The sequence below is a fragment of the Pelophylax lessonae genome, assembly GCF_965119305.1.
Source record: "Pelophylax lessonae genome assembly, contig: HAP1_SCAFFOLD_508, whole genome shotgun sequence".
Classification (NCBI taxonomy): domain Eukaryota; kingdom Metazoa; phylum Chordata; class Amphibia; order Anura; family Ranidae; genus Pelophylax; species Pelophylax lessonae.
In genome coordinates, this window is record NW_028119837.1 from 19,861 (window position 1) to 33,042 (window position 13,182).

At 46.8% G+C, this 13,182-nt stretch overlaps 2 protein-coding genes across 2 annotated transcripts; one reads left to right on the top strand and one right to left on the bottom strand.

Moving 5' to 3' along the window:
* Nucleotides 1-11,554: 11,554 nt before the first annotated feature.
* On the bottom strand, nt 11,555-11,935 carry LOC309543909 (histone H2B 1.1; the record flags this gene model as incomplete). The annotated part of the gene is made up of 1 exon (XM_082276322.1): nt 11,555-11,935. The coding sequence occupies one exon, from the start codon at nt 11,933-11,935 to the stop codon at nt 11,555-11,557; it is 381 nt and encodes a 126-aa protein (XP_082132448.1).
* Nucleotides 11,936-12,263: 328 nt separating this feature from the next.
* Nucleotides 12,264-12,656, top strand: LOC309543912 (histone H2A type 1-like; the record flags this gene model as incomplete). The annotated part of the gene is made up of 1 exon (XM_082276325.1): nt 12,264-12,656. The coding sequence occupies one exon, from the start codon at nt 12,264-12,266 to the stop codon at nt 12,654-12,656; it is 393 nt and encodes a 130-aa protein (XP_082132451.1).
* Between the last annotated feature and the right edge of the window lie 526 nt (nt 12,657-13,182).

The window sequence follows — 13,182 nt, forward strand, 5'->3', positions numbered from 1 at the left end:
TCCATCATCGCCCGAATTGTTTTTTCAAGGAGGCATAGAAGTGGGATAGTTAAGCTGACAACGGTGTCATCGGCACTGGCCATGTTGGTGGAGTACTCAAAACAGCGCAACAAGGCACACAGGTCTCGCATGGAGGCCCAGTTATTGGTGGTGAAGTGGTGCTGTTCCACAGAGCGACTCACGCGTGCGTACTGCAGCTGAAACTCCACTATGGCCTGCTGCTGCTCGCACAGTCTTTGCAGCATGTGCAAGGTGGAGTTCCACCTTGTGGGCACGTCACATATGAGGCGGTGAGCGGGAAGGCCGAAGTTACGCTGCAACGCTGACAGGCGAGCAGCAGCAGGGTGAGAACGTCGAAAGTGCGCACAGACGGCCCACACTTTCTGCAGCAGCTCTGACATATCAGGGTAGTTTTTAAGGAACCTCTGCACCACCAAATTCAGCACATGCGCCAGGCAAGGGATGTGCGTCAAACCAGCTAGGCCCAGAGCTGCTATGAGATTTTGCCCGTTATCGCACACCACCAGGCCGGGCTTGAGGCTCGCTGGCAGCAACCACTCATTTGTCTGCTGTTCCATGCTCCTCCACAACTCCTGCGCGGTGTGTGGTTTTTTCCCCCAAACAGGCAAGTTTTAAAACTGCCTGCCGTCGTTTACCCCTGGCCGTGCTGAAGTTGGTGGCGAAGGTGTTACGCTGACCGGATGAGGAGGCGGTAGAGGATGAGGAAGCGGAGTAGGAGGAGTTAGGAACAGGAGGCAAACTGAAGCGCCCTGCAATCCTCGGTGGTGGAAGGACATGCGCCAAATTGCTATCTGCCTCAGGCCCATCCGCCACTGCATTTACCCAGTGTGCCGTTAGGGAGATATAATGCCCCTGACCGTGCTTACTGGTCCACGTATCGGTAGTTAGGTGGACCTTGGCACAGATGGCGTTGCGCAGTGCACACCTGATTTTTTCCCCCACTTGGTTGTGCAGGGAAGGGATGGCTTGCCTGGAAAAGTGGTGGCGGCTGGGCACGACGTACTGAGGGAAAGCCACCGACATAAGGTTTTTAAAACTGTGCGTCTCCACCAGACGGAATGACAGCATTTCAAAGGCCAAGAATTTTTAAATGCTGGCATTCAGGGTAAGGGATCGCGGGTGGGTAGGGGGGTACTTCCTCTTCCTCTCAAGTGTTTGGGAGATGGAAAGCTGAACGCTTCCACGGGACATTGTGGAGATGGTTGGTGACCCAGGTGGTGGTGTTGCTGACAGATCGTCTGTTTGCGGGGTGGCAGGTTCCGGTATCACTACAGATGTAGCTGGAGCGGCCGAGACTGCAGCAGAAGAGGAAGCAGGATGAGCCAGAGACGTTTCTTGGTTTTGAAGGTGTCTACTCCACTGCAGCTCGTGCTTTGCACTTAGATTCCATGATCATGCAGGTTGTGCTCAGGTTGAGAAGGTTTATGCCTCGCTTCAGGGTGCAAACCACTCGTGTCCTGTCATCAGCACATTTTCTAAAGAACTTAAACGCTAGAGAACTCCTTTGAGCTGGCTTTGGTGCGCTCGTTCCCTTGCTGCGTTGGGCAGTAGCAGGCGTAGCGTCTAGGGCACGGCCGCTCCGCTTCTGCACCCTGCTCCCTCTTCTGCTGTGCTGGTGGCTCTGTGCGACCACCGCCTCTTCCTCCAAACTACTCAGGTCACCTGCATGACCTTCATTCCATGTGGGGTCGAGGACCTCATCGTCCTCCACATCATCTTCCACCCAGTCTTCACCCCTGCCCTCCTTGTCGGTCTCCACAATTCTGAGTGCCGCAGCAGTTGGCCCCTGCATTTCGTCATCATCGGAGACGTGCTGCGATGGTCCTTCCATGTACTCATCTTGAGAAATAAGTGATTGGGCATCTTGAGAAATAAGTGGTTGGGCATCGCTGCACTCAATCTCTTCCACTTCTGGGGCAGGGCTAGGTGGATGGCCCTGGGAAACCCTGCTGACAGAGTCATCAAAAAGAAGAAGAGACTGCTGCATGACTTGGGGCTCAGACTGCTTGCCTGATTTGCAAGGGGGTGAGGTGAAAGACGGTTGAACATCGGCTGCAGGTGCCAACTCTGACCTTTCTGCAGTAGACTGGGTGGGAGACAATGTGAAGGAACTGGAGGCACTGTCAGCAGCAAACCAATCTACTATCGCCTCTACTTGTTCTGGCCTCATCACTTCTAGAGGCGCATGATGCCCCACCAAATACTGCTGCAGGTTCTGTCGCCTACTCACACTTGAGGAAGGTGTTTCACTTGTGCGTGTAGCTGGCACAGATCGACCACGTCCTCTCCTTGCAACAGGAGCTCTACCAGCAGCACCACGGAATAGCGGAACAAAACAACAACAGTATCGCACGGGTGTATCTCACAGTCAAATATGCAAACTATGCCGCAATTTATTTTTTTTACCCCAAAAGGGTGTATATTGAATAGCGGAATAGAAAAAAAGGATACAAAACGGTGTATCTCACACGTACAAACACAGACTAGGCCCGATTACAATTTTTTGTACCCTAAAGGGAGGATGAAAAGTAGGAGGAGTTTGGAACAGGAGGCAAACTGAATCACCCTTCAATCCTCGGCGGTGGAAGGAGATGCGCCAAACAAATTTAAAATGGTTTATCTCACACGTACCAATACAGACTATGCCGTCATTTATTTTTTTTCACCCCAAAAGGGTGTATATTGAATAGCGGAATAGAAAAAGGGATATAAAACAGTGTATCTCACACGTACAAACACAGACTAGGCCCCAATTACAATTTTTTGTACCCTGAAGGCAGGAGGAGGATGAGGAAGAGGAGTAGGAGGAGTTTGGAACAGGAGGGAAACTGAAGCACCCTGCAATCCTCGGCGGTGGAAGGAGATGCGCCAAACAAATTTAAAAAGGTGTATCTCACACGTACCAATACAGACTATGCCGCAATTTAATTTTTTTCACCCCAAAAGGGTGTATATTGAATAGCGGAATAGAAAAAAGGATATAAAACGGTGTATCTCACACGTACAAACACAGACTAGGCCCCAATTACAATTTTCTGTACCCTAAAGGCAGGATGAGGAGTAGGAGGAGTTCGGAACAGGAGGCAAACTGAAGCACCCTGCAATCCTCGGCGGTGGAAGATGCACCCCAAAAATTTGGAAGGTGTATCTTACACGTACCGATACAGACTATGCCACAATTTAATTATTTTTACTCCAAGGGTGTATATTGAATAGCGGAATAGAAAATTTGATATCAAGGGGGCGTGACCGGAAGCCGAGCAAGCTGGACGCTTGGGAGGGGAGCTCCGTCTAACCAGCTTTCTAATCCATCGCCATCCACCGCCCAAACCCCATCCACAGTCTCCACACCATCGTGGAACACACTCTGAGACCCGCTGTACAGGTCGGTACAAGTCTTGGGAGTCTCGCTGGCGATAATCCGGGGATCCGGATTCGGGGCCTACATCACCTTTGAAGCCGCGGCCTTTCCTAGCGGCCGCCGCGATCCGACGTCCGGTCCAGCGGCAGCTCTCCGGGCTCCTACGGTCTCCCTAATTGCAATCTGAAGACTCCCTCCACCTGCCTGGGCACCCCGGGACCGCCATCCACCTTCTGGGACGCGAAATACGGCTGCAGAGTGGCGCCCGAGGTTGCGGCCTAGCTGTCCTAGAAGCCGCGGCCTCTCCTACCACTGTGCTCCACATGCCGGGCGCCGGGTAAGCATTATACCCCAACTGACCTTATACCTCAGCAGCTGCATCCAGACTCTTTGCCTGCACTATATCCTACCTGCTGCAGTGACGTATATCCAACTACCTACCCTGTACATTGCAACCACCTGACCATATCCAGGCTCAGTCTCCAACCAGCAAGCTATAGCAGGATCTCCCCCCAGAATGACATTAACTCTCCTCGGCTGTATCTATGCTTTTTAATCTCTTGCTCACGTTTACATTACATTGATGTAGTAAATTTAGTCCAACATTTAAGCTCTCTTCTCACACGGGTGCCTGGTCTGCCGCAGACCATGATGATTGCGTGAGTCAGACACTCCGCTCCACGTTCCGGATCCACTGCAACCTGAAGCCACATCCCCAAGTCGCACATCACCCCATTGACCACCCTCACACAGGCAAGGCATCAGGGTATGCCGCACCGCGGTTACAAACCACCTGCACTTCGCCGCCTCACTGACTATTTCAACGCCACCAATATGCGGCCTTTACAGCTTGGTGCCGACAACGAGACCGGCCGGTCTCCAACTCCCTCCACTACCCAGGTGCAACATTCCAAGGCATCGCCTCCATCGAGCGACCCTCCCACATCCATCAGTACTGGAGAGATGGACACTACAGCGCCAACTGACATCACCACATCGGGACTCACATCAGACAGAGGTAAGAGGCTCGCTTCCTCCCCTGCCCAATCTCCATACAAAGGCCCACATCCTAAGAAGCAATTATGGTCCGCAGACACAGACAGCGACAGAGCCCCAGCTTTGGCAGCAATTCCCGCTTCAGATAATCCAGCCTCATAGGCTGCTATTAAATCCATGCTACTCACCTTCCAGAAAGATCTGCACAGGGAGCTTCAATTATCCCTATCACAAGTTCAAGACAGAATTTATTGCCTAGAGGTCAGAACTGACAACTTAGAAGATACTGTTCAGGAGCACGCTAGAGCGCACAATGAAGTATTGGATACTCAGGATTACCAAGCAGAAGAGCTACATCGCATCAAATTGAAACTTGCAGACCTGGAGGATCGCTCCAGGCGTAATAATATAAAATTCAGAAATATTCCTGAATCTGTTAAACCTAATGAACTGACCCAGTATCTACAGCGTTTGTTCTCCGTGCTCCTTCCAAGCTTGGATACACGCGACTTGCTTATTGACAGAGCCCACCGCATCGCTAAACCTTCTCACCTACCTGCTGACGTGCCCAGGAATGTGCTGGCAAGAATTCACTTTTTCCATGTGAAGGAACGAATCCTCCACACAGCTAAGGTGTCAAAACCCCTGCCGACCCATACACTGATTTGGCTCTCTTCAGCGACTTGTCACCGGCCACAATGGAGATGCATAGAGCTTTCACACCTATCACGTCCATCCTTCAAGAAAAAAATAATAATCTACAAATGGGGTTTCCCTACCAAACTCCTGGTAACTTACCAGCAACAAATGGTCCCTATCCTGTCACCTAAAGATGGATACAAGAAGCTGACAAATTGGGGTCTCCTCCCGCTTCCCCCTCTCACCCCTCACCATGGCAAGTCTCAACCTAATACGTCCTCTCAACAAGGTCCCTCTCCTGACAGGAACAAAACCTAATGGTTTCCCCTTCCAACGTTTTCCATGCCACTACTGTATCCGGTGTGGTCGTTGAATCACCACTCTACCCACACCCTCGAGGTATAGTGTGCCAAGCACACTTGTCAATTTTTCTTTTACTCTTGCTATTACGTTTTTCCTCTTACTGGTTTATTGCATTGAGTCACAGGCTTAGAGACAGTTTTGCGCCTCTTTATATCTCCAATTTGGTATTGTCTAGTCATTAATTGTTACCCTTACCGCATAGATACTATTGTGCAGTATCTCTTGATATCTCATATTATTTGTTTATTAATTTGTTGACTGTTACGTGTATTACAGTTTGATACTTCCCGTTTCCCTCTCCAAGGGGATCGGGAGCCTGTGGTCCCGTTCTTCCACTCACTAGTATCCACCTACAGAACTCATCATGACACTCAATATCACCTCTATCAATGCTAAGGGCCTCAATTCCCCATTTAAAAGACACCTCTTATGGAAGGAAGCCCTATCCTCTCAAGCACATGTTATTTGTGTACAAGAAACACACTTTCTACAATCCAACCCTCCAAAATGCTCTCACAAACAATTCCCTCACTGCTTCTTTGCCAACGCCCCAAAGAAAAAAAGAGGGGTAATGATCGGCATACGAGACTCCATCACGTTTGCACTACACCATTGTGAAATTGACCCCGAAGGTAGATACTTAATTTTATCCGCTACCTTTGGACACTCTCGGATGACCCTAGTAAATGTGTACGCCCCCAACACATCCCAAAATAAATTTTACTCTCTCCTATTTGCCAAATTGGCACCATTCAGATCAGATCCAATTCTTCTTTGTGGCGATTTTAATGATATTGTAGATATTCATTTAGACACCTCCAACCCTATAAATCGCAGACCCTCAGCCCTTGCTGCCCTTCTGACAAATGAGGACATGTATGATCCCTGGAGGTGCTTACATGGTGATGAACGGGACTACACTTTTTTCTCCCACCCTCAACAGTCTTACTCTCGAATTGACCTCTTTCTGACCGATAAACACACCTTACAATTGGTCACAGAAGCCACTATTGGTTCTATAACGTGGTCGGACCACGCACCGATTTCACTAAAAATTTAAGAAAATTTGGTATCAAAAGGTGTATCTATCTCACACGTACAGACCCAGACTAGGCCCCAATTACTATTTTTTGTACCCTAAAGGCAGGATGAGGAGTAGGAGGAGTTTGGAACAGGCAGGAGGCACACTGAAGCACCCTGCAATCCTTGGCGGTGTAAGATGCGCCCCAAAAATTGGAAAGGTGTATCTCACACGTACCGATACAGACTATGCCACAATTTAATTCTTTTTACCCCAAGGGTGTAGATTGAATAGCGGAATAGAAAATATGATATCAAAAGGCGTATCTATCTCACACGTACAGACCCAGACTAGGCCCCGATTACTATTTTTTGTACCCTAAAGGCAGGATGAGGATGAGGAGTAGGAGGAGTTCGGAACAGGAGGCAAACTGAAGCACCCTGCAATCCTCGGCGGTGGAAGATGCACCCCAAAAATTTGGAAGGTGTATCCTACACGTACCGATACAGACTATGCCACAATTTAATTCTTTTTACTCCAAGGGTGTAGATTGAATAGCGGAATAGAAAATTTGATATCAAAAGGTGTATCTATCTCACACGTACAGACCCAGACTAGGCCCCAATTACTATTTTTTGTACCTTAAAGGCAGGATGAGGAGTAGGAGGAGTTTCGGAACAGGCAGGAGGCAAACTGAAGCACCCTGCAACCCTCGGCGGTGTAAGATGTGCTCCAAAAAAATTGGAAACGTGTATCACACACGTACCGATACAGACTATGCCGCAATTTAATTATTTTTACCCCAAGGGTGTAGATTGAATAGCGGAATAGAAAATATGATATCAAAAGGTGTATCTATCACACACGTACAGACCCAGACTAGGCCCCGATTACTATTTTTTGTACCCTAAAGGCAGGATGAGGAGTAGGAGGAGTTCGGAACAGGCAGGAGGCAAACTGAAGCACCCTGCAATCCTCGGCAGTGGAAGATGCGCTCCAAAACTTGGAAAGGTGTATCTCACACTTACCGATACAGACAATGCCGCAATTTAATTATTTTTACCCCAAAGGGTGTAGATTGAATAGCGGAATAGAAAATATGATATCAAAAGGTGTATCTATCTCACACGTACAGACCCAGACTAGGCCCCAATTACTATTTTTTGTACCCTAAAGGCAGGATGAGGATGAGGAGTAGGAGGAGTTCGGAACAGGAGGCAAACTGAAGCACCCTGCAATCCTCGGCGGTGGAAGATGCACTCCAAAAATTTGGAAGGTGTATCTTACACGTACCGATACAGACTATGCCACAATTTAATTCTTTTTACTCCAAGGGTGTAGATTGAATAGCGGAATAGAAAATATTATATCAAAAGGTGTATCTATCTCACACATACAGACCCAGACTAGGCCCCAATTACTATTTTTTGTACCCTAAAGGCAGGATGAGGAGTAGGAGCAGTTCGGAACAGGAGGCAAACTGAAGCACCCTGCAATCCCTGGCGGTGGAAGATGCACCCCAAAAATTGGAAAGGTGTATCTCACACGTACCGGTACAGACTATGCCGCAATTTAATTCTTTTTACCCCAAGGGTGTAGATTGAATAGCGGAATAGAAAATATGATATCAAAAGGTACTGCACTGCACAGCAATACCAAAAAAAATGCAGCCCTTTAAATGACTTTTGTGGACATTAACAGAGCAATTTGTGTCACTGCTGACGATCTCTAACTGCCCCTACAGCACAGACTGGATACCTGCCCCAATACTAAAGAGACTGTAATAGACCCTATACCGACATTGCAGCACTTTAAATGACTTTTGTGGACATTAACAGAGCGATTTGTGTCACTGCAGATGACGATCTCTATCTGCCGCTACAGCATAGACTGGATAACCTGTCCCTATACTGAAGAAAGACTGGACCTTTTACCGATATACCAGCCCTGAAAAGGACTAATGTGGACATTAACATAGCGATCTGTGTGACTGCAGCCGATCTCTAACTGCCCCTAAAGCAACCACTGGATACATGTCCCTAACCTGAAAAGAGACTGTAGAAGGCCTATACGGAAATACCAGCCCTGAAAAGGACTTTTGTGGATCTTCACAGTGCTATGTGTCTAGAAAATTCTCCCTTATGAGCACAGCAGACCTCTCCCTACACTGGCAAAAAGAGGAACGTGAAATGGCCGCCAGGTAAGGGCTATTTATAGGGTAGGGGGACTGTCCATGTGCTGAAATGTTTCAATTAGCTGTCCTGTTCCACCTGATGGCTGTGTCATGGGTCAAAGTTCTCCCCAATGTAAACAAATATGGCAGCCGCAAACTACGCCATGTGTTCGCAAATTTGGCGGGTAGCGAACAAGCAAAATTTGCTGCAAACCGACTGCCGGGTGAACCACAAGGCCATCTCTATTAAGTGGTTAATGCTAGCAGCAATATACTGTTTGAACCAATAATGTGTTAGTTTATAGACATTATTTGAGCAGCAACACCACTTGTTAAAGATTTCATTGTTTGGTGGGTGAACCTGCTCTAAAGGTGCAAACTTGATCTTTGGACACATTTGTGTGTGTGTGTGTGTGTGTGTGTGTGTGTGGGGGGGGGGGGGTTTGTATAATTTTCAGGTTATTAATCTCTTTCCTTGTGCTTTTCAGGGATTTTATTGCTCTAGTTGACTAAATTCAAATGTCTATATTTACTCTGTAGCACTTAAAACCCTAACAAAAAAAAAAACATAAATAATAATACATTTTAAAAAAGAGCACTTTGTATTTGTCCAGCCTTGTTCCCAGATACTTTAATGACATTCGTTGTCCAGCTCAGAGGTTATGCGATGTTCAGAAGTTATGGAGCGAAGGGGGGTGCAGGATTGTAGATTGTATGTAACTTCACCAATAAATGAGCTAAACATTTCCGTGAAAAATTTTCTACTTCTAACTTATATAAAGGACTGTTATCCGAGGTGATATTATTGTAATCAGATTTGTATGTAGCAGATACTTTGTACATATTTGTGTCATTTACCTATCAGGCAGCTCATGGATTTAGCTTTGTACATTGATCTGTTGCTGATTCTTTAAATAGATACAAATAGACAAAGATTTGACTGGGCTGACCGAGTAGATACAATGTTTTGTTTTTCTTGCTTCTATTTCCCATTGTGTTGCGAGTTAAGAGCTCCACGATCTTCCCAAATACAAAGTAACAATTTTATGGCGGGAGATTGTTGAGAATCTGTTATTGTAACAATATTTGAGTGAGGCATCAAAGTTTAGTAAGCCCTGCCACCTTGTGGACATTCCAGGTACAACACTTCGGTGTGTGCAGTACAAGGAGATTAATAGGAAGTGGCCAGAAAGTGGAGATGATCTCTGCAAAAAATATAGCATATATAGAAATTATTCTGACTATATATATATATATTAATCGTAGCATCACAAACGTGTCACCCCCGTCTCTGTACAAAGAGCCGTTCATACGCAGTTTTTATTCCTATTCTTCAATAAGGATAGATTTGATCAATGTGATAAATTGTATTATTACTGTCAGGTAAAGGGCACTCTAAAAGCAAACACTTTGTCTTCTTATCGCACTCAGACTTGTAATACAGGTGAATAGTAATGAGGGGGAAATGTGATCACAGGACATCATTCTCTCATCTATTTTCATTCCAATCTTTTCTATGCTGATCGTCTACTCACCGCTAAACTCCTCCAACCAAAACCATGAACACCTACATAGAGCTCCAATGTCAGAACACATTGTATTCCAGATTTCCCCTCTTTGCTATTAATAGACCACGCTTATGATGGCTCCGAGTTGCTATATTTAAATCTTCCGCCATAATTTAACTGGCCGTTAGGAAGATTCAGCCGCATTATACCGCTAAAGCCGACATTGTAGAAGTTCTATTCATAGATCTGTTCATCTTCCTCCAAATGACGTCACTTGTGTCGGTTTTCAGCTTCAAATTTTTCCACCAAAGCGGTAAAATCCTCGAATATTACTGCCACAAGCCCGCCAAGTAAACCCTTTCTTTTTTTTTTTTTTTTTCCTGTTACCAAGCCTAACGGATCTTCTCAGAGCCACCCACTTATATCTAAGAAGGAGCCGGACATACATGTGTATGAGATCTGATTGTATATTTAGACACCGAAGATTGCGATCCTGAGAACATATGGAAATGTTTTACATTATTCAATAATCTTCCAATTTCATTTCTGTTTATTCCGTACTAATCTGCCTACAAATAAAGTGTTAAAGATATTTCTCTGATAAATGTCTCATCTGATGATCTCAGTGGTATTTGGTGTTATAATGGGACTGATTATTTGTCTGTAACGTTTTTCACAATTCAGGCGGGAAGATTTGAAAATGGCTAATTCAGATCTGAGCCAATCAGAATTGTGAGCGGTTTCATGATCAGCCTTCATTGGTCAGCGATGTCTTTAGGAGGAATCCAAATAATTTTTGGAGATTTTTCTCGGTTTTCAGCCCAGAAAACATTTGTTCCGTAGACTTTTCATAGATCTCTATTATAGCAAACATCTAATAACAGTGCAAAATCAAAACAACAATATTTCTACATATTTCCTGGAATTGAAGGGACCGTCCCGGAAAGAGTGATATTTTCTATGAATAATATTCAGTGTCGGATTAGCCGATCTGAGATGACTGAGCAGATACAATGTTTCACTTTTCTTGCTTCTATCCCCCATTGTGTTGTGGAATAAAAGCTCCACGATCTCCCCAGATAAAGGAACAATGTAAGGCGGGAGATTGCGGAGAATCTTTCATTGTAACAATGTAGCAGAAGTGATTAGAGCAGTTGGGTGTGTGCAGTACAAGGCGAGGAATAGGAAATGTATAGAGCCAGAGAGGGGAGACGATCTCTGCAATAAAGAAGGATGAGATTAGAAGGAAGGTTTTATTCATTCCCCTTCCAGTCTGACCGACCTACTTCTCATCTCAAGATTATTAATGATGTTATTTTGAGTTCATTTTCTGTTATCCGGACAGCTAAAACTTGTAAAGGTAATACATTGTACGATACATGAAGATTGTATGACAGCTCGGTTGTGTAGTATGTGGGTGGCTCTTAGAAGAGCCTTTGTGTGTTGTTGGGGTGATGGGTGGGGGAGGGGTATTACTTGGCGCTGGTGTACTTGGTGACGGCCTTGGTGCCCTCGGAGACGGCGTGCTTGGCCAGCTCTCCGGGCAGGAGGAGGCGGACGGCGGTCTGTATCTCCCGGGAGGTGATGGTGGAGCGCTTGTTGTAATGAGCCAGGCGGGAAGCTTCGCCGGCGATGCGCTCGAAGATGTCATTGACGAAGGAGTTCATGATGCTCATGGCCTTGGAGGAGATGCCGGTGTCGGGGTGGACCTGCTTGAGCACCTTGTAGACGTAGATGGCATAACTCTCCTTCCTGCTCTTCCTCCGCTTCTTGCCGTCCTTCTTCTGGCTCTTGGTCACGGCTTTCTTGGAGCCCTTCTTGGGCGCCGGGGCGGACTTGGCTGGTTCAGGCATGATAAGGGATAAGAAGAATGTTTCCTCCGCTCTGAGAAGAGAAAAGTGTGCTGGCGCCGCCCTCATGTGCTGCTTATATAGGCGGTCCTATGCAAATGAGCCTCTATCCTCCTCACTCTTCTATTGGAAGACTCAGCCATGTGATGGGCAGTGACGTCATGTTTTCTTTCCTCAGTTAATGATTGGTTTAGATACAAACCTAGAGAGCATTGGCTGACTTCAAACGTGGCCAATCATAAGGCGAGACGTCATATCATTCAGAGTATAACAGGAAAGGGAGCGGCTACAGCCATTCACATCTCTTTGAGAGCTCCAATATCACAGAATCATGTCTGGCCGTGGCAAACAAGGAGGAAAGGTTCGGGCTAAGGCCAAGACCCGATCATCCCGGGCTGGTCTGCAGTTCCCAGTCGGTCGTGTTCACCGCCTGCTCAGGAAGGGTAACTATGCCGAGCGGGTCGGGGCCGGAGCTCCCGTCTATCTGGCCGCCGTCCTCGAGTATCTCACCGCTGAGATCCTCGAGCTGGCCGGTAACGCCGCCCGCGACAACAAGAAGACCCGCATCATCCCCCGACACCTCCAGCTGGCTGTCCGCAACGACGAGGAGCTCAACAAGCTGCTCGGGGGCGTCACCATCGCCCAGGGAGGAGTCCTGCCCAACATCCAGGCCGTGCTGCTGCCCAAGAAGACCGAGAGCCACAAGGCCGCCAAGACCAAGTAATCCCCAACAATCTCCCCATCCCCCTCCTCACCAAACACAAACAAAGGCTCTTCTCAGAGCCACCCACATCTACATACAAAGAGCTGCATACATCTGCATTGTTATTCGGAGATCTGATTGTAACAATGAAAGATTGCATTTATTTTCCACGTAGGAAATAAAATACTTACTATGACTAGAAGGTGTGATTCCCCATGGGGGGGAACAATGTCTTAGGATGACACGTGGCAGTAATAAGAAATGATGATAGATGTTTATATTGGAACGCTTTCAGTGTCCCTTTATAGAGCAATGTCCTCTCATTACAGGGACTCCTCTTCATTCTCCTCCATCCTTTACTTCTCATCACAAATCATTCTAAAAATAAACAATCCTTCTCTCACCTGAAAAGGAACCCCCCCCCCCCCCCCCCCCTCACTCTCACCGCAACACAAATATACATTGTCATCTCACAGTTCTGATTGCTTCAATCTTCATGTTTCCCGCCACAATTCTCTACACTTCCCATCCTCTCACATCTACCATC